This window comes from Perca fluviatilis, chromosome 10 (genome assembly GCF_010015445.1).
Source record: "Perca fluviatilis chromosome 10, GENO_Pfluv_1.0, whole genome shotgun sequence".
NCBI lineage: Eukaryota > Metazoa > Chordata > Actinopteri > Perciformes > Percidae > Perca > Perca fluviatilis.
In genome coordinates, this window is record NC_053121.1 from 23487708 (window position 1) to 23514290 (window position 26583).

The 26583-nt window shown below is 39.3% G+C and overlaps 3 protein-coding genes across 5 annotated transcripts; 1 reads left to right on the forward strand and 2 right to left on the reverse strand.

Annotated features, from left to right (window-relative positions):
- The first annotated feature begins 577 nt into the window (after window positions 1-577).
- On the forward strand, window positions 578-4831 carry LOC120566905 (serine protease 23). Its single transcript, XM_039813600.1, is given in 3 exon segments — window positions 578-868; window positions 3019-3681; window positions 3684-4831. Coding segments are annotated over 3 exon segments (1158 nt in total). The 5' UTR covers window positions 578-843; the 3' UTR covers window positions 4154-4831.
- A 572-nt stretch (window positions 4832-5403) lies between these two features.
- On the reverse strand, window positions 5404-12341 carry cfl1 (cofilin 1). Of its 3 annotated transcripts, none has more exons than XM_039813601.1 (4): window positions 12261-12341; window positions 6915-7225; window positions 6752-6828; window positions 5404-6399 (listed from the first exon to the last, which is right to left on the reverse strand). In XM_039813601.1, the coding sequence occupies exons 1-4, from the start codon at window positions 12324-12326 to the stop codon at window positions 6287-6289; spliced, it is 567 nt and encodes a 188-aa protein (XP_039669535.1). In that variant the 5' UTR covers window positions 12327-12341; the 3' UTR covers window positions 5404-6286. The 3 variants fall into 3 exon arrangements, with proteins under 3 accessions (XP_039669535.1, XP_039669536.1, XP_039669537.1); XM_039813602.1 differs by lacking the exon at window positions 12261-12341 and adding an exon at window positions 11362-11513; XM_039813603.1 differs by lacking the exon at window positions 12261-12341 and adding an exon at window positions 10290-10310.
- Window positions 12342-13633: 1292 nt separating this feature from the next.
- Window positions 13634-26469, reverse strand: atl3 (atlastin 3). The gene is made up of 14 exons (XM_039813739.1): window positions 26313-26469; window positions 24627-24851; window positions 22500-22634; window positions 21508-21612; window positions 21375-21425; window positions 21088-21144; window positions 20878-20970; window positions 20657-20795; window positions 20420-20547; window positions 20286-20342; window positions 20104-20175; window positions 19751-19942; window positions 17850-18089; window positions 13634-16009 (listed from the first exon to the last, which is right to left on the reverse strand). The coding sequence occupies exons 2-14, from the start codon at window positions 24828-24830 to the stop codon at window positions 15947-15949; spliced, it is 1536 nt and encodes a 511-aa protein (XP_039669673.1). The 5' UTR covers window positions 24831-24851; window positions 26313-26469; the 3' UTR covers window positions 13634-15946.
- Window positions 26470-26583: the final 114 nt, after the last annotated feature.

A 26583-nucleotide genomic window follows, 5' to 3' on the forward strand; every position in this document is an offset into this window, starting at 1 on the left:
TACACTATGACTTTTTTCTATATACTACACAATGACTGTTTTCAGCATTCTCTATTAGGTGTCACTTTGGCTCAGTGGTTAGCACCGCTCCAAATAGCACCAGCAAGTATACTATGACTTTTTAAGACATGCTATAATAATTTTTTATCACTTTTTTCGACATACTACACTGACATTTTATCACTTTATTCAACATACTATACTGACTTTTTATCACTTTTTTTAATCACTTTATTCAACATACTATACTGACTTTTATCACTTTTTTCGATATAGCCTACTATACAATGACCTTTTTCAACATAGTACACATTGACTTTTTTCGACATACCATACTATGACTTTTTTTTATTCATTTTTCGATATACTATACTTTGACTTTTATATGACTTTTTTCGACATAACTATACTATGACTTTTCTTTCAAAGAAAACTTAAAACATTCCACTGATTTTGTCCACTTTTTATTACACGTTATGAATGTAAAAATTTATATAATGTGAGAATAAACTGTAATTGGAAGCTGGTAGCTGAACAGTAACTAACTGCCCCCCCCCCCCAGCAGGCAGGCGGAAGGCGGGGCGCTAGGACCGTGAGCAGGACAGGCAGGACGCTCCAGAGAGAGTAAACACTTCTTTTCAGACAAGATACTTTTATTTGTGACGCTGTGTCTGAATGGGCAGGTTTCAGAAGGTCTGATGGTGCTGGGACATCCAGAGCGACTCGGCATCTGGTGCTTTATTCGGAAACGCTGTAAAAGAGCGAGCCAAAGTTTCCTTCTGGAGGACGAGCACGGAGGAACTACCTGCCTGTCACCGGAGAGGATGAGGGAAAACCTGGGAAATGATCGTCAGGGACTCGTCTGATGGTGAGGAAAACTTGGGATGTAAACACGGACCCTCGATCTCTACTCAGGTGGTAATATATTATATTTATTGATTTAATTGAGAATTGTCAGAAGGTCCCATTTCCCTTGCCCTGTCTGTACTGGGATGCCTTAATGTCCAGTGGACAGACCACCACTGTTGCGTTTACAGGTCTTTCCATAAATTAAAGTCAGGATTTTACATTCTTATGCAGCCAGATGTAAGGTGATTATTCAATCCAAATGTCTGTGGGAAATAATGAGCAAAGATTAAATAGATGAAATAGGAGGAATGTCTGTATAAGGTTTCAGATGGTTCATTACTGTTCCTTGGTACCAAACATCCCTTCAACGGTTCCCATTTTCCCAGATAAAACTGAGGAGGGAGCAGAACTTGATTTGACTCTGCTGCAAACGTTATGAAAGACAGTAGTAAATCACATGTGCTGAACAGGGAACAGGGAGTCTTCTATAGTCTTCAGTCCTGCAAACTGGAGTGTTTTGGACAGGGGCGTAGCACAAAATTCTGGGCCCTGTAGAAAGGCATTTTCTATGGGCCCCTCCCCACATCCACAGCTATTAATTCTAGCATCTTTTTGGGCCCCTCCTCACATGAGGGCCCGGGGTACTCAGTCCCCTTTTCACCCCCAGTCCGACACCCCTGGTTTTGGATACCTGACAGTGTTATTCTACTGAAAGAGTAAACTATGTATTTTCTCCATTTATATGCAATATAACTGAAAAGAGTTCTATGCGCTACTTTAAAGATGCACCATAATCTCCACGTTACTGCACCCGCCCAAAAATCAATGCTCTTTAGTTATACAGTATGTTGTCAGTTTTGCACAGGGTTGTCCTCTGGATCATTTTCCTGTGGTTTCCATCAGACTGAGCCTCAGAAGGAGCTGTGGTTTATGGTTTAGAGCTTAAAAAAGTTGTCTTAAGAGTCAAACAATGTGTTTCAACACTGAAACCAGCTCTGAAAACATAGGCTTTACATCCCAAAATCACTGACATTACATCTGTTTTACCACATCCTGTTGAACGGTGGTCATAAACATATTGCTTTTATTGCTTTTATTAAGTTGTACTACAGGTTTATGTCAAATTACCACTTCTTCACCAGCCAATTTACCACTTGAAATCCTCTATAACTGTCTGCCACAGCTGTCAAGTATCTGACACGTCAAAATGGAAGAAAGTTTGTACTTTCCCTGCTTACAGGAGCTCCTTTTTGTAACTGCCTTCTTAGTAGTTAGAAGAAACAGCACATAGGTGTGTGGACAGGCCCCACCCTGCCCTTTGTTAAGAATAATGCTCTGTTTTCCCGCCGTGCCTCGACTTGTTTCTTTTCACTTTTACACACCTGCTCTTTTAATGCCATGAGTGCCTCCAGGTCCACAGTCTTTAGAAGGGATCAAGTGTCTCCTTGTTGCTGCTAATCTGCCCTGAAAGCCCCACATACACTGTGAAGTAGTTAATGTTTGATGGAAAACAACTTCTTACCTCTGAGCCTTGACAAATATTTGATGGGCGAGTTTTTACTCTAACCTCCTAACCAACAATAATGCAGAATGTCTTGTGCATCATGTCTAGGAAACAACATCATAATGCCTTTTATAAATGATGTCTGAAGTAATCACACACTGCATTTCTTTTCCTTTTAGAGTGTTGACCACTGCGCTTTGTTCTGGCTTCTCAGCTATGTTTGTGACCACTTTGCTTCCTCTTAAATTGAGTTTTCAGTTGAATTTTCTTTTCTTCCATTGGAATTTGTTTGCAACTTTTGTACCAAACATACATTAAAATGCTTCCATCAGGCTGAAATCCTATTTTTCTGGTAATTGATGTTATAGGAACAAGAGGTTCATTGTTGCCTAGCCACACCAGATGAAACTAAGGCGTGCGTTGCAACATTAGATTTTGCAAGCTGACCCCACAAATCACTGCTTGGATTTACGATCAACAATCAACTGTGAAAGAGTTGAGATTTATGGGGGATTAGAGTTTTTGTGTTTGTAAGACTGCTTGTTGGGGAATGTTTTTCACGGCTGTAATCTTGCAGAAACAAACATGCAGAAATTCATGCCATTTTCAAATAAGTTTGTAAGCTGTTTTTCTCACGTATGTGATTATTTTCTGTGTCTTTGCAGTGTTTTCTTTCACCATGATGACGCCACGCGAGAGCTCCCTCCTGCGGACTCACCTGCTCCTCCAGCTCCTCCTCCCTCTCACACTGTCCCTTTTGCACCCTCCTCACCCTCCGGCTGTCCACGTCCCCACGCTCATTCCTCACGCACCGATGCCTCTCATCCGCTCCCGCTTCAGCGCTCAGACACAGCTGGACTTCACCACGCACTGCAACTCCAGCTGCTTCCACAGAGGAGAGCAGGAGGCCCAGAAGGAGCAGCTCTCAGATAAACTGGCTTTTGAGACGCTGTATGCTGACGGCTCCCGCACTCTCACCACTGTAGATGTGGAGGGCGACGAGGAGTTTGAAGAAGATCACTTTGCTCACCCTTCACCGAAGAGAGGACCCAGAGTGATGCCCAGGCACAAACGCGTGAGGCGGCAGATATATGGAGCAGATGGACGTTTTAACATCCAAGGTGACAACTTCCTGTTGGATTACCCTTTCTCCACTGCCGTGCGGATCTCCACCGGCTGCACCGGCGTTCTTGTATCTCAGCAGCACGTCCTCACAGCTGCCCACTGTGTTCATGATGGGAAGGATTATGTCAAGGGGGCGCGAAAGCTCAGGGTGGGATTCCTGATTCTTCATTCCAATAAAAAAATTACAAAAAACCCCCTTGGTAGAAAAGGAAGCCTTAAAAAGGGTGGATACGGCCTTAGGAGGTCAGCATGGACTTTGATTACGCTCTGCTGGAGTTGCGTTGGCCTCACCGCCGTCCCTTCATGCGCCTCTCTGTGGCTCCCTCCTCCGACGACCTGGCAGGGAATCGCATCCACTTCTCTGGCTTTGACAGCGACAGATCCGGGGAGCTGGTGTACAGGTTTTGTCCTGTGGAAGAAGAGTCCAGCGACCTGATATACCAGCACTGTGACGCCCGACCTGGAGCCAGCGGCTCTGGAGTGTATGGAAGAATGTGGGACAACAGTTTAGAGCGCTGGGAAAGGAAGGTCATCGGCATTTTTTCTGGACACCAGTGGCTGGAGATAGATGGGGAGAACCGGGATTACAATGTGGCCGTGCGCATCACTCCACTGAAATTTGCTCAGATCTGTTACTGGGTGCATGGTAACCGACTAGACTGTGTCCAAGACTAAGAAGGACAAAAGGACAAAGAGGAGGTTTTTAAAGTATAGCATGACAATACAAGGAAGCACAAAAAATAAAGGGTGAAATGTCTTATTTCCCCTAATGAAAGACGAGTGAAACAGAATTAAATCCATACAAAAATAACACCCTTCAGTGAGTGATACACCAGTAGAGCAGATAAATTAAATTAAATTATTTCTCTCCTGTGTTCAATTTGCTTCCTGTAACCTCTGGGCCTATAGTCTGCCTGTGAGATCATCATCACCACGGCATCTTTTAATATGTTTTTGCCCACAGTCAGATTAATAACACAGTCAGTGTTTCCACATTATCAACATAAGCCACTTTTTATAAGAGGGGAAAAACACTTTAGTGTGTAGTGTGTCAGAAGCACCAGCTTATTTTCCTACTGTGGATAAAGCAACCTATAGACATTTTATCTTGACATCTTTATTTTAGGGAAATGGTTTAGTATTTCTTTAGGTCTTTAAAGATCATTTGATTACTCCCTTTGATCTGCACACTACATAATACACAGAATAAAAAACTGATTTTGGACACCACTGATGCTTCTTGACGTTTCAGCAGATAGTATGCTCTTCTCAGTGTGGACTGGAGACAATGTTAATTTTATTTTTTTGAAAAATGCTTGATATATTTTAATAAACAGAGATTTATAACAATGATTGGTTAAGTGGTCTTGACTTTGACGTTTCAGAAGTCATGTTGGGGTGCCCTCCTGTGGCCAGAACAAATACTGCAGCATCAATGGAACTGAACAGCAGGGATGTAGGCATTTGGTTAAAATTTAATTTGGAGCTGAATTAATTGATCAGCAGAGTGCCAGAAAACCAATCTGCAACAAGCCCATTGTTTCAAGAATTTTTTTTTTTTTTTTTTTAAATCTATATTAGTAAACTGAATATCTGAGGGGTTTAGACTGTTCATTGTACAAAACTAGTTTGAATATTTCAATTTGGGAGTTATGACATTGTTATTGTATGATAAAAAGTCATTTGTTGCATCCCTAATCGAATTGGATGAGCAGATTCGGTATTTAATAATTTATGCAGTAAGGTCTGAGCATCAGCCTTATAACACTTTACAATGGGTGCCATCCACTACTACCATGAAGAGAAACGGCTGGGATTACCAAAACCTGAAACTCAGGAATTAGAAACAGTAGGCCAACACCTCGGTTTGTTTTTACAAAACTTATATAAAAAAAAAAAAAAAAGTGTAAAAAGAGCAGAAAAAGTCAGTAGTTTAGTGCTTTTTATTAGAGATAAGGAGACGATACAAAACATCCACCATTCAATATTCAGTCTAAACTCTTGACCGCTGGTCTTTCATATACACATCGCTCCCCATCAGACCTTCATAACACCAGAGATTTTAATTCAAGGAGATCCTGGTTTTAACAAGTACAAGGAATGTTGTCTGTTAACTACATAAAATGCCATGGTTTTCAGACCCAGAACTGGAAATAAAAAGGAATCACTCAAATTTTGTAATTTGCATGTTCAAAAAGAAAACAAATGGATAACCAAACAAAAACAATATATATTTAACCGTGTTTCCCCCCCAGAGAAGGTTTTGATACACCTTGTGAATTAGTTCATACTACAACTAGTCTCAACTACACACATTTACAAAACTTAACTAGAAGTTTGGCAAAAAAAAAAAAAAAAGAAGTAGTTGGAACGATTATTTGTCAGGATTCAATGGTTGGAAAACTAAGGCTATTTCCTGTCCCTTCTCTGCACTCATACCAATGGAACCCGAAAGAAGAACAGAACCCTGTATTAAACATGAACAATATGTGTATTTTAGTTTTAACATCATCATCATCATCCTTCCTCGTTGTATCTTAATGTTTTTCCTTTGTGTGTTTTGTTCATATTCTTTATGTTGCGTGAACTGGAATGACAGTCTGCATTAGTGGAATTTCTTTTTGTTTTTAAACTGTCACTTGACCCCAAACCCACCCACAATATCTCACCCCGAGAGTCCCGCAAATGGTGCTGGTTCTGCTTTTGCCCTTCTCCAAACCACACTGGAATGAACACTAAACCCAACAGATGTGTCTGAAAGGCCTCGATCGAAGCCAGAGAGGAGGGGGGGGGGTGGGCGGGCAATATTTATATAGGGGCTCCTTCCAGGCTGACTACTGACGAGCCGCCGAGTTTTTCTGCCAGGGTGTGCCGATCTTTGAGGTCTTCCAAACCATTCACCTGCCACTCGTGCTTAATACCTGAAATAAAAACATGTTTAAAAAAAAAAAAATTAAAAATATACATGTCAGAATTACAATTTTTATTACATTTTTAGACCCCACCCACCTCCCCCCCCAAAAAAGGATCTCACTGTTTTATCACTTTTATTAAACAAGGTTTGGGTCAATAGACTATCAACTAAGCTTAAAAACAAAGACCAAAATGACATTAAATAGGAGCAGGCAGTGTAATAAAAAGGGCTACAATCCTCTATAATGGTACACACACACACACACACACACACACACACACACACACACACACACACACACACACACACACACACACACACACACACACACACACACACACACACACACACCTATTTACCTTCAAACTTTCTCTTGATAGCATCTTTTGAGCTGGCATAGATCATCTTGCTCTTTAAGGGGGCACTTTCTGGAGCCCTGCGAGTGTGGGAGAAACACTATTAAAGCCAAACGTTATCTTAATGATGGTCAAACCCTTTAATGTCTCATACAGCAGCCCTCACCAGAAGATAAAGACCAGGTCCTCCTTCTTTGTTTCTTTGGTCTCATAGGTGGCGTCATACAGGGCGTAGCGGCAGTCATCTGGGGGCAGCATCTTCACAAAGTGCTGGTATGGGTCCTGGACGGTGGTTCCCAAGTCACCCAGCAGGATCTCTTTGCCATCATCCAGAACAATGTTCTTGAGGTCCTTGCTCATGCAGAACAGAATGGCCTTCTTCCTCTTCCTCTTCTCATCCTCGTTCGCCTGAGCCTTACGCACCTTCATGTCGTTGAAGACCGCGATAACTTCATCTGTGACTTTCACACCGGAGGCCTGTGGAGAGAACAATCTGTTAACTTAAGAGTTAAATGTAAGTTAAGATAAGATAGACTTTATTAATCCCACACTGGGGAAATTCCTGTGCTACAGCAGCTCAAAAGAAAATGTTTACACACATCAGAATAACATACACATTAAGTAGAAAAAATATACATTATGTATAAGAAATAGAAAAGAATAGAATTATTTATAATAGTAATACATCCAAACTATTTAAACAGTAATAAACCTCCTATAAACCAACAGTATATAAACATACATATACAGATGAGTAAGGCGCGGAAGAATAGAATGAAATATTTCACAGTTGGTGACACAGAGAAAAGATTTACAGTTTAACATGCCTCTGCTATTTCTGCAACTGTCCAGATATTTTTTAACTGATAATGATGCCACAGTAAAGGGTCATTTTTTCCAGATTTTTTTTAGTATAGTATAACCCCCTGAATAGTTATTTGACAGGCTAAACAAAGCTATCAGTTTATTAATGCAGGTTTCACAAAATAAAAAAGTAAATATAATTGAATTCAATCATGTTTCACACATAAAAGGAGAAAATTGATTGCTACAACGTCAAGCGTTTTTAAATCACTGAATTGATTTGGGAAAATATAATGTAAATATAACATGTTAATGGACACCAACACACAAGGTCCACATCAATAACCAGTTAATCCCTCAAGTCATTTTCTAAAAATAAAAAATGACAAACTCATTGGTTTCAGCTTTTCAAATGTGAACATGTGCTGCGATATTAAACTAAATATATTTAGGTTTTGAACGGCTGGTCGGACAAAACAAGGAGTTTGAATATCTCTACTTTGCCTCTGGGAAAATGTGATACATTGACCAAACAATGAATCTACAAAATAATTGACAGACTAAAGTTTTGGTTAGTTTTAGACTATACTCCAGTGATAGTTTTGCCTGAACGAGGAAACCGTTGCCATTGTGTTTAACAGGCCAGAAGTGTGGACTTCAGTACAGTAAATAGACATAAGGCTGAAGAAAGGCCTGAGAGGACAGCATGTGACTATCACACACACAGACAGCAGGAATGCTCCTTACCAGGCTCACTGATGAGGATTGAAATGCAAAGGTGTGGCCGTGACAAGCATGCTAGCCATGGTGGTGAAGAGTTAAGTTGTGTAATGCAATCTGAAAATGATCTAATTGTCAGCACAGTTGGTCCAAATGAAATCAACCCTGACGATTCAGTCAGTACAGCCTTTTGATTCCATTTATTATGTATAAGGTCAGACTGTAAGAATACTGAAGAACAAATAAAATATTAGGGGTGGGGGAAAAAATCGATACAGCATAGTATCGCGATATTTTTCGTGGCAATACTGTATCGATACACAGACGGCAAGTATCGATATTTTATGATATATGTGTTGGTGAGTCTGTCTGCTTGACAATCACATTTTGCAGCAATAAAATTGAAGTGAGATGAACAAACACAGAAATGTATCTTTTTAGATAAAACAGATGTTTACAAAACTGTCCTTTCGGGACATCATTTTAAATTGGGAAAAATCTGAAGTTGGGAAAAAAGGTAATACATTGCAATATATCGCAGAATATTGCAATATGTTTAAAATCGCAATAATATCGTATCGTGACGTAAGTATCGTGATGATATCGTATCGTGAGGCCTCTGGTGATTCCCACCCCTATAAAATATGTGGCCAGTAGCGCATGTCCAAAGTCCATCTTTTACATGAATACTACATAAGTCCGGCTGGACAGGTGTGTCTCAAGTTTCTGTGACCAGTAGACATAAAACATTACGCAAGTTCTTTCAGAAGGAGCAGCCATGTATCTCTATCATAAAGATGACCATGTGGGTGTGGTCAGGAATTAAGCACGTAAGGGCAGGGTTCAGTCCCAAACAATGGGGCTTTTGTAGAAATATAGAATACAAGTCACATCGCAGAGTCACAGCTGCTCTATAACTCACTCAATCAGATCTTCTGACTTTGTTTAGGGCACTCATCACAGGAAAATGCAGCCTCAGGAGACGAAAACTGCTATCTACCAGCAATGTGTCAATGGAAAAAAAAAAAAAAAAGACAATGAAAAGGAAATAATGGGGCAGCAAAGACGGAAAACCCAACTGCAGCACCAAAGGCAGGCAGTGTATGTTTGCTCAGGGTGTAAAAGACATGTATGCGAGATAACAGTGAATTTTAGAGTAATAATTAACCAGTAAACAACCATACTCACTTCCTTAATCCCCATCCATCAATAAAATAATTGTACTTTGTCATAACTGTAAGGAACATGGGAGAAATATCCAAGTCTCCAAAATACGTGCTGAGGTTTATAAATGTGCATAGGCCTACTCTTCGCATACAAGACATCACATGACATGGCATTCTTCCTCCATGGTGATTCTGAGAAATTATTATGATCATATGATCTGCAAGTCTCATTTTTCTGTGCACAAACATGATCTGTAAAGTCAAAATATTTGTTTTAAGTTTCCACTTCTACTTTCCACTGCCATGCTTTGGCATAGTTCTTCACATATTTATATTGTGTTTATTTTTTATTCTAGCAGCAAGCCAATATCACCATAGTAATCACTAGGCTCTAGCCTTATCCAAACTTACCCAGGGAAACGTTTTACAGACGTCAAGGTTCAAGTCACACAATAGAAATGTACTCACAATCCAAGTCTTGGATTCCTTGTTACACACAGTAACAGTTAAGATTACAGGCCTCACAGGAGTCAATTTCACTAGCAAACAGCAGGTCCGATAGATTTATATTGAAACTTAAAAAATAAAACACTGCAAAGGCAAAGTGTGCAGCAGGCCCTCTTTCTACTGCTGTATAACAAATATAATAGGTAGTATATGACACTATACATTTTATTTTTCGTGTTGCAGTAGTGCACACAAAATAAATGTTTGATGACTATGAATGAATGAATGAATAAATACGCCAATTATTCCCTCTTGGTATTGTAGTTGAATGGCGTGACGGGCGTGCAGTGTGTATAAACTGTTGTACAAATTAGATGCGCAACTAAAAGATGCGCAGTACCGACCATAGCGATCCAGAGGCAGCGGCCCGTTAGCTTCAGCTAGTGGATCCAACACTGCAAAACTGGCGTTACATAATGGTGACAATTCCGGTAAATATTTACTACATCCCAATAGATGTACATGGCAAAATTCCCACAAGGAAAATGGCAGTAAGCAAAACTGCAGATCAGTTCACGTTATAATACAGCACCAAACAAAATGGTCTTTGCACCAAATTCAGGGTGGGGCCATGAATGCAGCACACGCACGTGTGTGCGCTAGCTTGCTATATAAGGCAAAGCTCTGCTCAAACACGGACTGTTCGTTTGTCAATTCACACATTTAGTGGCAGCGCAACTCGGCCATAAACCTATAAATTGTCCATGAAGTATCACTGTGGGCGAATTGTGACCTGATTTTGAGCACGTAACGTTAAACAACCAGCGCCTAAAAGACTACTAGTGAGCGAGCCGTGTACAGACAAAGAACAAAAAAAAAAAAATCACAGCAAGCGCCATACTGGGTGTCATGTTCTGCCTGTGCTAACGTAACGTTAGCTAGTCCAGCTAACAATACCGCTAGCTAGCTAGGTTAGCCCCGAGGCTGCTGCTGCTGCTGCTGCACCTGCCAGCGCTGCTGTTATTATGTATAAGCATCGACGTGCAGAGGATAAATAACGGAAACATGACGCAGTGAAAACACAGTTAACAGCGTCATGACAGCGGTGTGCATGTTAACACAGACAATGGCTTCTTGTCGGCGAAACACGGCGAGATGAACGAAATGGCGCCAGTTGTTTGGGAGTGTCAGTCATTTTTTCTGGTCTATTATCAAGATCTAGCTAGCTAGTAAAAACTACCGCACGGCAAATTCCTCCCCGCTGTATGAAAGCTTTGTTAGCTGTCCAGTTGTCGTTAGCCCCGATGCTAGCAGCGGCTCCTGCGGCACAGAGCCGGCTTGCTACGTTTGATGCTAAAACGAACTATCCTCTATAAAATAAACACAAATTGACCACAAACCTCCTCATACCTTCAGATTGGGTCTATATTCGGCTGTTAAACCAGCAAGAATACATAAAAACGATGTTAAACCTACCATGGCTGAAGCTCTGAATGGGTCAGCGTCTGAGTACAAATTGAATGGACTGTGATGATGAATTGTGGGTCTCGCTCACACACTGGATACACAACGTGAACGCGCCCATAAGCGCGCCCCTGACTCGAGCAAGGTGCACGAGCGGGAGCGTATGTCTATTAAACATGACTGTCCGGTAGTTTTATTTGCTGCTTTGGTTAACCATTGACTTGTGTGTTTTGTCACTTGTAATAACACAGAGTGAGGCAAATCTAATCTAATTATTAAACAGCTTCAGTTCAATATTTTATATGCACAAATTAATACAACAAAACAATAAAATATTCCCAGCTAGGCCTACATTTTAACATATTGACTGCCGTTATTGAACGTGACACTAATTGACAACCGTTTGAGGGAAACAATATTTTATCTTACCTCTTAGTATTTTTTTAAAATATATTTGCATCTTGCTTTCCCTGTGATATTTTACAAATATTTGTATTTCGTTTGGCGGTGGCGGCCAGCAATGGTGAGCAGATCAAACGTACCAAATGGGTGGCGAAGAGCATTATGGGAATGTGTGTTTTGTAGTATTTGAATAAACCTACAAATCCCTAATATATCCGATGTACACAATTATGAAATGATCAATATAGTGCTCAATTTGTGCTTTTATTACAATTAAGTTACGACGAAGATTACGATTAAAGCCGTTGGTGGTCGACCACACCTTTCAAGCTTTTAATGCAGCTATACCTTCATTGATTTGTTTTGTATTGTAACCTATTTAAAAAACAAACATGAATTTAGCACGTATTATGACTACCACTGTCATTTAAGAATTCTATACGTGCTATTAATTTTACACCAATGGCGTGAGGAGAGATTAATAAGTAAAGCTATTGTGTTGCTGTTACCGACATCCAGCTGGCAGCCAGGCGCAAAGCGGTTTTCAGGATGGGAGGAAATTCTCCGTCATCCATCTCCTCCTCTCTCCCCTCCCCTCCGTGCGGTTTTTGTTGGACTCACTTCCAAATATGGAAGCGAACGGTGAGCGGCGGCGGTCAGTGCACGCGCCTCGCTCACAGCACGAGGAGGGTCGGGCCGCGACGCTGATCACCATATAAGGAAACAAGGGACACGAAATTTCGCTGTAGCAGATTTTTGTACACGGCATCGCGTTGAAGGGGAGAGAGAAAGACACACAGAGAGGGTCAGTGTGAGGATGAGAGGCAGCGGCAGTGGGAAGCGAGGGGCGGAAGATGAGGGACGGTAATGATGACACATCAAGCAGGGAGCTTAATACCCAACACAAACGCTATAATAACTGAGGTCAGGCAATACTGAGGCAGAGCTGTTCTTTTGTTGTGGGACATGTGGGTTATAGCTTAAGGGCGCTGTGGTTGTAAACACAAAGCCTGTAAAATATGACCCACATTCATTACGTGGCCAAACAAAACAAAAAGAACCCACTAATTCAGTCATAGGTTGCCAATATTAGTATAGCTTCTACATTTACAAAATATCCATCTTAGCTGACAGAATATAAGACGTTGTGGTGTTATCTTATTGTCTTCAGCAGTTTGTTTATACTGCACATATACATATAGTAGTTTCACACATCATACTGTACATAAATTAGATTCAACTTTATTATCATTGCAGAGTAAAAGTATTGAGACAACGAAATGCAATTTCGCATCTAACCAGAAGTGCAAATGTAATGCAGAGTAATATATAATAAATAGAATAAACATCAATGGGTATGTATGAATATGTTAAAATATATACAGTATAAACGTGCATACAGTTACAGTAGGCAGTATCACATTACATACTGTGTAATGGTTAGATTACTGGACATAGCTACATTTTCTCACACTGTCATAATACATGTTGTATATTGTTTAAATTGTATATATCATAGTTATATCACATCATACCATTTGTATTCCATATTAGTTTGTTAATTTTGTACAATCATATTTATAAGCACTATGCTACGGTTTACACTATCTGGTTAGATACTAAACTGCATTTTGTTGAGTCGAATTTACTCTGCAAGGAAAATGAAATTTAATCTAATCTTGAGTCAAATATTCAAATGCAATCTGAAACAGAACATTTTGTGTCTGCACAATTATATGAAATAAAAAATTCTAAATGAAATAAAAGCCTGACATAAGTAGCAATTTTGTAAAATATGAGTGAAATCGAATAAATGTGGCCACACAGCAAGTGTTTTTAAAAAAAAATAAAAACAGTTAAAGGAATGTATTGGAAAGGCACATTAACAGTTTCAAGCTTTGTTTATTTTTTTGAAAACAGCATTTCTCAAGTCAAGGCCACCTTACCCCCACAAGAGATGATTACATTAGCCGTAGCTACAATATTGCATGCATTTATTCACCTTGGAATGAGCTGTGTGCAAAAAGCACTGAAGAGGAGGGTGAGTGCAATAGAAAGTGCTTGTAAAACATCTTGAACAGACATCGAATGTGCAAAATGATGGTCAAAAATCATGGATTGAGAAAAGTCTCTCATCCTCCATATTTCCATATTTTTTGGCCTTGTATTCTTACGACTTATACCTACAGTATCGTGAAAACCCTGTCAAATGAAAGCACTGTTTATCAGCTTTTTGTGTGTCCACTCTGTCCTGTGCTCAAACAGGAAATATATGGCTAGTTGTTGAAGTGCACAATGCAAAAAACACTACAGACTATATTATCCTATTTTTGTTCTCAGGCCACACAATCTTATGGCATTTCAAAGGCCTATTTTACAATACTGAATTCTTGCCATTCCACTTCTCCAATGTTTCGGAAAGAATTGGCCTCTCATATTCAGAGATGTAAGGCAAAGTTGCAAATAATCAGAGTCCTTTAATCCAATGCCTGATTCATTCGGAGTTAGCCTGAGAAGCCCTGCTTGGCCCCACAAAGGAAAACTAAAACCTTATACATCCACTGAGTAGTCAACTCTTTTAATTCCCTGTATGACTAATTTTGGAAAAATACAGCTGATTGGTTAAATGGCTGCAGGTAAACAAGGACTAAGAAACAAGTCCAAGTGTATCATTTTTCCTTTTCTGTAATATGGTTTTTATTATGTTATGCAACCATTACGTGCAATTCGGTTGAAGCAAAGCTCTGACACAAGCACACAATGGTTTCAAGCTGGATTGATAAGTCACATTTAGTGATTATTTTAAAACTGTAACTGAAATAGTTGAAATATCCATTTTAGCTGCAGCCAGGTCACCAATGTGAACAATACACCACAATGATGTATCACAGTGTTTACTTACAGTGGAGCTGATAGCACAGGCTACGAGTAGTCACTAAAAGCATTACATCAGGAATTAGTTTCTGAAGTGCAAACACGACTACACGTTAAGAATGTTTGACAACTACCAAATATGATCATAATATATCCAAGTGCTGCAGTCTTCTGAATATTGAGATGTGTACAAACAGCCACTCAGTCCCATTTTCTACAGGTTTCTACTGCTTATTGTGTTTTCTGTCTGAATGTTTTAACACCCTGCTTATTTATTCCATGCATGTTTAACACTTGCAATGTTTGAGTGGCATAGTTTTTTCTCACTGAGTACAAGGTCAAAGTATAATTAAAATATTTAAAGCTAACTCTTTGGCTGACTGGTCCCTAGTTTTATTATTATCTTGTGCGTTGAACAGCTTTAAGTATTCCAATAGTGTCATATCTTTGGATTTGGAAAATGTTGCAGAATATAAATTCCTATATATAATTTCGCTAGAAGAGTCTAGTATCAAAATCTACAAAGTATAACGCGCTTTCATCAAAGAACGGCAAAGCACTTGAAACAAATGAGATTCAACTGAACTCCCATTACATGCAGCTTCCAAAATCTACTGTGCTATATAGAAGTGCATACCCTCTTCTCTTTCAAAGTAGTGACAGTTCACCCTTCTAGAAATGCTAGTTTATATCAAATATAAAGCAAATCTACAAAAATAATGGAATTTTTTCTTTTATTCTGCTATGTAAAGCGACTTTGACCTAGAAAAGCGCTGTATAAATTTGATGTATTATATTGTTTTTAAGGCCACAAAGTAAAAAAATATAGCCACAAAGAAATATGTATAAATGTATAAGCTTTTAAGCCAGCACTTTTTAAGGTAATGAGATATACTGCAAAAGCTTGGTTTGAAAATCACCCTGACTACCCCAATTTGAACAATATACAACCAAGAAAGGGTTTTTAATAAGTTTAAAGGTAAACATTAACTTGTCTATTAAGACCAATTGTAAACTTGTAAAATGATGGCAGTGTCAATTCAAGACATGAAGTGTCAATAAGAGGGATTTGGATGGTTTATCTCCCTGTTATTGCCACCAGTGAATCCAGTCACCCTTATATAAGCCTGGACTTATAATAGGCAGAGTAATGTGCATAATAAAGATGCTGGTGAATTGGCATCATGTTTGTACCCTGTGCCGATGTGGTTGAGCTGCATGTTTGTTCCAATGGGTGGCATGATAAGGCTTTAGTGCTGAATGTGTGCTTGTGTTGTGTGCTGGTAGCATTGCATCGAGATTATGAAGGTCCAGAGGTCCTCTAACTGGATTTCTTCAGGCTACTGGTGCCTGTACCTCTCGACTTGTTCAACACCACGGTGGCCTGAAAAAAAAAGGAAAAACAATGAATGTGATGAGTCACTGACTTCCAGTTTTTGTTGTGGCTGAAACCTCTCAGCCTCATCCATCATATGTTTAACCCTGTCTGGAAGAATGGAGTCGATCAATTCAAACCACTTCAGGTTTTGTGTAAGTAAGAGTTGGAACTTGAGGATCGACTCTAAACGGCCTCTGAGGGCTTTTCAACTCTCACCATTATTTCATTTTCTATTTGTGCTCTGTTAATGTTTGATCCAGCTTATACTTAAGTTGTGTCCGTTATCTAATTAAATTAACATTTTTATCTTGACATGTTGCATGTTTTGTCCTCTTCTACTTGTGTATTGTATACTTGTATCTTTATATTGTTACTTGTAACTTTCTTTCTTTTGTTACCTGCCTAGGGACTAAGGATGTAAATTAGAATTCTGGCTAACTCCGGCATGTTTACATCTTGTATTTTATACTGATGTTCATTAACGTGCTTTGTCCCTATCAAATAAATAGATAAATAGATAAATAAATAAATAAATAAATAAATAAATGTCTACATATGTTTTTTAAATCACTTGTAAAAGGGAATGCAATAGTATAAGCCACAGTGAAACGAATTTCCGCGTGCAACAGAATATGTGGTTTGGGTTAAGTTAGTTAAAGGATTTAAATTGTTAAACATTAACATGTGATTGGATCAGTCAACAAGGGTGTGGCTTAGAGAAAACGGCTACTCGATGTGGAGCTGTAAGGACTCTTGGCCTTGACTAAAGACTGTATAAAATATGAACGTAGTCTCCGCGACGTCACCCATAGGTTTTGGAAGAGCCAAAATGAAGCTCAAAGTGGGCAGCAGTCTATGCTCTCCTTCTGTGACGGCAGCCCACCTGTCACTCAAAGCTGCATGATATTAATTATGCAAAACTTCAAGCCTTCATATAATTGAACCGCATTCTGCCTTTTCACAGGGGTAAAAGCTCAAATCCAAACATACACCTCCTGCTGTGCTATTGCTCTGCTAGCTGCCCACACAAGCTGTGGTTTTATACGATGGGCAGGGTTAGTTTGTCGCCCCAAATCACAAGTTAATTAAGTTCAAGATGATTCATCAAAAATATTTTTACGCTTTGCAGGAAGAGAAAGGAGACGGACTTTGATATAAAACTTTCTTTAAGAACCCACAGATAATTATCATCCAACTCTGCAGATACATTTTTCGCCTCTATTAGCCCATTGTGTTGTTCATATGGTTTAGTCTCACCACTCTTATTGACCTTGTTTCAAGAAGAAAACAAGCTTTGATAAACCCACTGTATGCTGTACTGTATGTGTCCTTTTCAGCACCAAGAAGCAGACAAACAAAGTTAGCAAATAGCTGGTGAACATTGTCAAGCATCTAGCAGGCGGACTCTAATGGGATGATAAGTATGCTACCCAGTACACTCCAACAGAAGTGCTTGTCAGATGATCAAACAGTTTCTGAAACACCCTCCTTCTCTTGTGTTTCTCAAGTTGTGAACATAATTTCATTTTTATTTATTTATTGTGCTCATATACAGTTTGTATCATACAGTACATGACTCTATAAACTAGCACCAAAATGTAACTTTTTCTTTACATATAAAATTATTTATGTTGTTTTAGTTGCCATTTTTTTTGGCAGGTGAGTAAAAAAGATAGATAACTACTTTATTTCTCTTGTGTGGGATTGCTGAATGCCATTTTTGCTCGTCCTAACATCAATTGCTCCCTATAGTAACTTTTATGGGTATATGCATTAAGTAAAGGCTATAATGACTTAACTAAAAGCTCTGAAATCCATACAGACAAATCAGCCCACGTATTCTTACCTGCTCTAGGACGACACCTGCGGCCTGGTCGATAGCTCCCCCTACAGTCCGGTACCGACCAGAGTAGCGGATGAAGGCCCACGTCAGCATCGACATCATAACCACACCCAGTGTACAGTCACACACCAAGGCGAAGGTAGCCAGGCCAATGAAGAGCAACACACCTGACAGCACGTAGAGGAGGCACACCAGGACAAACAGCACTGCAGGTGTCCGGAAGGCACTGAAGAGATTTTTTGACTTTTACAGCAAAGAGAAAAACAGATGATTTATAAATAACATCACTGCCATACACAGCAATGCATGCAATAATAATAATAATAATAATAATAATAATAATTTACTACAGTCAGAATCATTTTAAGTGGGAATTAACTTCAATGTTTTACTAACTCTACACAATTGGAGAATATACCAAGTGCCTTTTTGTAAGATTCAGATGTTTATTTCAATGTCGAACAGGCATAAAGGTTATATCATGTTTATGTAGTAGTCTCTTATAGGGATGTAACGTTTACCGTTGTAACGGTAAAAATGTTTATGATAACAAATACCGTTTTCATTTAAAATATCATTATTATCACGGTAGATTAACACGGTGTGGAAACCGCGTGTTCCCAGCTTCATCCGAGTCTCCTGGAGGCGCACTGCGTAGCCTATAGTTTGTTTCTTGAAGTTGGAATCATGACAGAAGGAGGAGATGACAGCGCTCACGACATTTATCAGCCTTGTAAAAAAGGCCATAGTAACACTTGCTCGCTCTCCTGAGATTATTGAAAAATCAGTGACGAGAGTCATCGCTTTGATCTCCTGCCAATCACTCGCTCTCCGACACGAGAAGGGGACAGATACAGCCGCTGTAAACAGACTTTTTTCTTTATCATTCCTTTCCCGTTTTCTGACTTGTTGAAGTGATGTGTGTAGCCCAAAGCGTAAGTTAAAAAACTATTCTGTAGCTTGCTAAACGGTCATGGTTTTTACTGCCTTGTTATCTGTGTAAACATAAAAGCTACGTTTATTCATATTTCAGTAAGTGTTCTGCTATGATGTGGATAAGTTTAGCCCGTGTTACGAGTCATGACATTTATTTGGAGTGAGAGAGATATATTATCGCCTTGATAATATTGCTGTTGCTGTGTTTCTTATTGCATAGCTGACAGATAGCAGATTGTTTAATATTACTTGTGCAGCCACGTGTTGATATTCAGGTTGTGTTAGGGCAATATGCCAGCAACCAACGTGCAATGCCAGTAATCAGACTAGCGTTGTGGAGCCATGTGCTTAGCTGTTAAAAAGGTGTATTACACTGTTTGCTCCATTATGGATATGTGTGCTGTAATAGATGTGGCTTATTCTCAGTTTGTGTTACTGAGTTACATTTAAGTTAATTATTACAGAGAAATGAATGTAATTCTTAGTATTGTTTCTTGTTATATGCTGGAGGCTATAACATTTAGTTTTAGTAAATAATGTTCATAGTAAGTCAGATGCTTATTAATGTGCATTATAATTTGCTTATATTTCAGAACCACATCCAACTTCACATGTAACGTCAGATACAACTTCATAGTTAACTTCATGTTCGAGTTGTAAATAAATCTTCCTGGATCTCAAAGTCAGACATTTCTGGTTCAAGTTCTTACCGGACACCCTACAGCGGGCCAGTGTTTCAGTAGGCAGTTTTCAATAGTTTTTACAAGCCTATTGCCTATATTTTTGTAATATAATAAACACTGTTATACTTTTTGAAACTATTTCAGCTTGTGTAGGCCTATCAGTGCTTTCTGAACATATTGAACACACTTTTAAAAAATACCGACATAATACCGAAAACCGTGATAATTTTGGTCACTATAACCGCGAGGTTAAATTTTCATACCGTTACATCCCTAGTCTCTTACCGCATTGTGCTTGCTGAGGGAATGCCACATTTCCTCCAGCTCCTTTTCCAGCTGTGCTTGGTAACGGTGACAGAACTCTTGTCCGCCCATCTTCTTGGTCGAAGAGAAGTTGTGAAGAGCCTCTCGGCTGTAGAAGTGGTGTTTTTCCTCCAGAGAGTCAGGAGCCACGTAGGGCAAGTCTCCCCCACACACCTTTGAGAGGAAAACAAAAACAAAAGAGATGTAAGAAAGAACGTTTGCAGTCAGGATTAAATGGAGGATTAACTCTTATGGTGTTTCCATGTCCCACAATGCCAACAATGATAAACACACAGAGTGAAGAGGTGTAGCACTGTCATGTATGTAGAACCCACCTTCTCCATGTTCTTGTGATACTGATCTTTGGCTGTTGCCACGGCTGCCAGGTTATTGGCCTCTGCTGTAGCCTGGCGAGAAGATGTTAAAGGTATTGGGAGTGAAAAACAAAATGATCCATGCCCCTAGTTCACAGTAAAACATTGTGGCTTATTTAAATTTATGTTAATCTTGCATATACCATGAGCATAGTCTTTGGCTGTGGCAAGTCTTCTCCCTGGTAAATCTTGATGTAAGCCTGGTAAACCAAAAATTCCAATATTAGATATATTAAAAAAAAAAAACGTTTCGGGTTTAGCAAGTTGAAGATAGTACCTTGAAGAACTCAAGCAGGCCCCGGCATGTGACTTTGTTTCCATTTATTTCTTTCTCAGCCAGACGATTGGGATGCAGCAGTTTGGGGATCAGGCTCTTCAGCTCCTCTTTGAACTCAGGGGCAACCACTGACAAAATAAATATACCAAAACTCAGGACAGCACTCAGTATATTAGGCATTCTGCTAAATACTAACCTTAAACACAGTAGAATAGCGTAGAAAACAGGGGATCTTACCATTAAGTTGTCCCTTAAAGACAGGGCTGGTGGCAACCTTCAACCCAGGGTGAGGTAACAAGAAGCAGGAAATGCTGGTGAAGCATGAATGGATGTGATCCCTCACTGTTTGCAGCTCCTCATGTTGGGACTCATTCACCTTTAAAAATCAATATTACGGTGAATTCCTAAAGTCATTTATTTATCATTTTCTGCTTAATCAACAAGACAGGAATTGTTACCTGTAACCGTTTATCCAGGAATTCATTGCCTCCTTTAAAACCGTAGTCATATTCATAGGGGAAGCTCCAGTCTCTGATTAGGAACATCAAAGACTGCAAGAGGAAAATTAAAAAGGTGTTGAATGAAAGACACATTTTTATTAATCACAACAAACAGAGCAACAACATCAGCAACAAATGCATCACATCTTGTGGTTTCTCTTCTCTTACCTGGAAGGGCTTCAGAAAGATCTCATCCATGGCAAGACGACCATACTCCGTGAACAGCTGTGAGGAGGACCAATATGCAAAGTTACGGAGATGCAAAAATCTGGAGAGCACCTCATGTTAAGAAGAGGTATAAGTGACAGACGCTTTTGTCAGATGCAGAAAGGCTTCTTTTAACACCTGTATATTTCATATCCTGTCTTAAAAATGCTTCACTAATCACATCAAAGCAGGTGTTTTGCATCAAAAATACATGAGGTTGACTCTTTTTTACACTAATGTAAACAGACCTGTAGCTGCTGCAGATCGTCCTCTTGTATGTTCTGTGACAGATTGTAGATCTACGAAAGAAACTATGTAAGCGTATATTACAAGAATAATGAGAAATTACTAAATAATCAGTGATAATCAGAGACCAGCCACCTGTATTGAGCTGGTCATGGTGCTGAGGGCAAAGATGGTGGCACAGTCCTTCACGGTGGACTGGTTATCAAAGGCACCCTGAGTGTCCATCAACACTACTGCCACCTACAGGAGACAAAACGCAGCACATGACATGAACCCAGGGTGTGAGACTAGTTATAAGAAAAACACTTCAATTTCTGTTAGAAATGTATACGTTGAAAAGCTGTTAAATTGAAGAAATATCCTTAAAATTACTTACAAAAAAACAAATGCAACATAAAACTCCATAACACATGAAATGATCTGCATTGATGTAAGATGTTGAGTAAATTACAGGACAAATTATAGCAAAGGTATATTGCTCCATTCACCGCACACTAATCTGTAGCATAAGAGCTCTTTTTGGAGTAACATTGTCTAACATGCAGGGCTACAACAAACAATGGTTTTCTCTAAATTATAATAATATAATCAATATTATAACTATATTTTTATATTAATTTATTTAAAGTTTAGTGTAAAATGCATGTTTGCAATTTCCCTGAACCCAAGGGGACATCTTCAGATAGCTTGTTTTATTCAAACAACAAAACAGAGGTAAAAAAAGCAAACAATCACAATTTAAGAAGTTGGAACCAGAAAATGTTAAACATGTTTGCTTGATTAATGTCTTACACAATGAATTGATTATGAAAATAGTTGTTGATTGATACCTGTAGATCGACTATCCAATTAATCTTTTCTACACAACAAACATGCAAATCAGACTAACAAATCAGAAAGTGTAGTTACAGAGATGAATGGTGAACGGGTCAAAAAAGGAGAATACGGGATGAATTTTGAGGAAACAAAAATCTGATAAGGACAAGTAGAAGACCTTTCATAGATATTATTTGACATAATTATCTAACTTAGTTCTAAATACTAGGTTCCTTGATTTTACTGTGGTTTTTCATTTACATGTCCGACAACATACGGTACATAAATAAACAAATATATTAAGCATGTACCTTTGTTCCATCACTCTTTTTGATGAGGAAAACTTCACTCCACAGCTGGATGCCTGTTGTCTCTGGTTCTGAACCCCCTCTCCAAGAAAATCCAGTCAGCGGCTCATCATCCTCACCCAGCCAGTTTTCATCATCCTGCAGAAATACAAAGAACACTTCCTAGATCAGTCAGGGGCAGGCTGGGGCTTCTCTGTCAAACTTTGTGCTTATTCAAAAAAATTAAACATGCCTTATCATGTAGGTCCAATTATCCTGAAGAATATAACAGCAGCTGCAGACATTTTACCCTGAACTGTTAATATAAACTCCAGCTGTTCTGCATAATGTACATACATCTAAACACAGAGTCAATCTTTCCCATAAATTTATATATTTGCCACAATATCAACGTTGACCGCAACATATTGATTTTCTATTTTTTAAATATTTAAAATGGGTAAAATTGTATTTAATTGTAAATACATTCATTCTGATTCCCCTTTCCCCTCAACAGTGACAGAAATGAAATTTAAAACTGAAAATAAGTTTGCAAAAAAAAGACTTCAAGGAATCAGAAGATTATCATTGAAAAACACATGAGAATGCTAAAAATATCAAATTAAAATCTTTATTTTCATAACTTATTTCAGTGCCAATCCAAACACCTTAGTCAGGTCATAATTATCTCCCCAGTTAGCTATTCATTTAACTGCACTGGTTACACAACAGAAACATTAAATTCTAGTGTTTGGCCTGATGGTGGGACTGCAGCAAAGGTAATGAAGTTACTAAAATCAATGACATTTATCAATGAGAAGAGCAAATGTTATGCCAAGCATGAGGTAGGTTTACAAGATATGTACAAAAAAAAACAACTGATGGACTGAACTCCTTAAAATAGGTAATGACTAAAGTCTCAAATATTCCAAAACTAGATAGTTCACATGTTAAAGCAGGGATGGGTGTTAACGTGACATCAGCCAGACTATAAGTGATTTTCCAGGTTATCACACCTTCAACACAGGTGGAGGAACTAGCCAGTATCAATAGCACTCATTAGTTAACATGAGAATATTTCAGCATCAAATAAGTCCCCTTGACTGGCCATGACCTCTAAGTACAGTAGACAGATATGAGGAGTAAGATATAATAATAATAATAATAATAATAATAATAATAATAATAATAATAATAATAATAATAATTATTATTATTATTATTATTAATAACTTATTTATATAGCACCTTTCAAGAAATCCAAGGACACTTTACAGAATTACTGTGACTAAGCTAAAGGAGGTTGTTGGCTGTGGTAAACAGGTGGTGTTTCAGGAGTTTTTTTTAAATATGTCCAGGGATGTAGAATTTCAGATATCTGCAGGGAGGTTCCAGAGGGATGGGGCTGCAACACTAAAGGCTCTGTCTCCGAAGGTACAGAGTCTGGTGTGGGGAATGGAGAGCAGGCCAGCGTCTGAGGACCGCAGGTTTTGGGGTGGGGTGTATGGATGGAGGACCACACCAAAGTTGCGGACCTCAGAGGATTGGCAGATAGCGCACTCATCAACATCCAGGATGAGATCTCCAAGCACAGAGCCTTGAGGCACGTCTGGTTGACCGGAGCTGGTTCGGAGCGGGAGTTGCTAATGGTGACAAATTGCTTCCTGTGTGAAAGGTAAGACTGAAACCAGGAGAGAGCTGTGCCAGTGATACCAAGGTGATGGGATAGGCGGTTGAGGAAAATGGTATGGGAGATTGTGTCAAAGGCTGCGGAGAGGTCGAAGAGAATGAGTATGCTGATGTGTCCAGAGTCAGCAGTGGTGAGTAGATCATTTGTGATTTTGATGAGGGCGGTCTCTGTACTATGATACAGTCTGAACCCTGACTGAAGGGGTTCATAGAGCTCATGGTTGGACATATGCTGATGGACTTTGGTGGCAACTGCTTTTTCCAGGATTTTACTTAGGATCGGCCGGTAGTTGTTTGCATCCTCCGGATCCGAACCTGGCATCTTGAGGATAGGGGTGACTGAGGCAGTTTTAAAAGTAGGTGGGTACTACGCCAAAATCCAAGGAGCAGTTGATGACATCCAACATGATAGAATGTCTAGAATAGTGCAACACTAAAAGATCATGTTACTGTGCGACTCACCTTTCTGTACATGTAGCGGAGCATGAAATCAAGCAGGAAGCTCTTGCCCTTTCTGAAGGCTCCGGCCACCGACAGGACGACCACGTGTTTGTCTCGGACCTCAGGAGCCAGTAGAACCCGAGCCAAAGCCTCGGTGTCCAAAGCAAAGGAGTGTTCCTCCTTACACACTGTGACGATCTGTACTGGGCCTGGTTTACTCCCCATCCTGATACTGGTCCCTGTAAACTTCACAGACAAAAACATCAGGTTGCTATTAGTACTGGAATAATCCTAGAGCTGCAATTTACTGTTTTTGTTTATTTTTGTATTTCTTTGATAGATTGTGTGGTCTATAAATTGTCACAAAAACAACCCCCCCCCCCAAACAAATATTATTTTACAATGACGCATAGAAAACGAGCAAAACACATTTGATAAAGTAGGAATAATACATCTTTGACATTTTTTCTGATTATGTTTACCAAACACAATCATCAAACATTTGCTGGTTACAGTTTTGAATATGTGTATAAGTGCCTGCTTTTCTGCATTTTAAGTTATAAAAAAACTTTTAGAATAACTTGTGTGGCTGGTCACATGCAGCAAGACATTGTTTAGGCTCTAGTTAAACTTGTAATGGACATATCACAATAAAGTTATTGTCTGTCCATAATCCAGAGCAGAAATCATTCAAAATAAATTGATCACAAGAAAACTAATGGAAAAATAACATTAATTAATAATGGCAATAACCATTAGTTGTAGGCCTAAAAGGGCAAATTCCTTAAAGGTCACTCTGCTGAGCCATGAAAGTAACTGAGATTTGGATGATAATCCCACCCAAAGCGGTTTACTCAAATACCATTTCTCCTGTGCCTACTGAAAATCAGACAAGCACTGATCTTTCCATTAGACACAATATTTAGCTTTGTGTGAAGCCGACTGTGGGATGCTCTTATGGGTGTCATGCTGCTTGCCTCCAGCTAGTGGATTCACCATGCTGTCCAATACACTTTTCATTTTAGCTGCCTGAATGAACTTCATTGTTGTTGCTCTTTGAGGAGGACGTCCTTTCTCCCATGATGACAAAGGATAGGGAGGTGCTTCCATAACAGGGTATCTGCGGTTAGAATATCCAAATCTCGCGCTCTCCTTTCACCAAAAACCCAACACCTCAAAAAGGTGTGGCACTCAGCAGCACATGCCAGGCATTTCTATGCAGTGACGGTGTTGCAATGTAGAAAGCAATTCTGCAGCTATGGGAAAAAAACAATATTTTGTAATCTGCCTGCACTTTGTTATGAGAAAGTACCGCATGGTACAAGCTAAATGTACAGTACCTTCTCTATAATTTACATTGCTTGATCTTAGCAACTGCCACTGAACGTTGACAGCGATGTTGGCTACGCTGGCAGTACTTGTAGCTACCTGTGTGGCTAAACTAAACAAATCTCTATCGTTAATCTCTATACGAGACGCTCAAAGGTAGCTAGCTAACTAACTAACGTTAGCTAAAGCTAATAACTATTGACAGACTATTTTACTAGTCAACGGCTGAACGTTAGTTCATTGCTTGTACGTCCGAGTGTACTCAAACAAAAACAATAAAAAGCTAACACGTATCCGTTGTTGGCTGTCAAAGGAAACGAGTTTTAGAAAACTAACGTTGCAGCAATCTTTGGCTGCTGTTTCACAGTGTAACGTTACCTTTGGTGTCTTCAAACAGCTTCAACACAATCTCAAGAGCCGAGAAACGACTAAAGTGTGACTTTTTACACTGGCATGAAAACAACTACGAGAACTTCTTTTCCTCCACGAAACTCACACACTTCCGTCTTCAGCCTGCGCAACGTCGTCTGGGAAAAGTAGTTTTGGTGTAGTTTCTTTGCTTGTACTTTAGTCAGTCTACGAACTACGCTACCCAATGTACCTGCACTGCCTCATAGCTACGGGAAATGTAGTTTTTAATGTGAAGTTA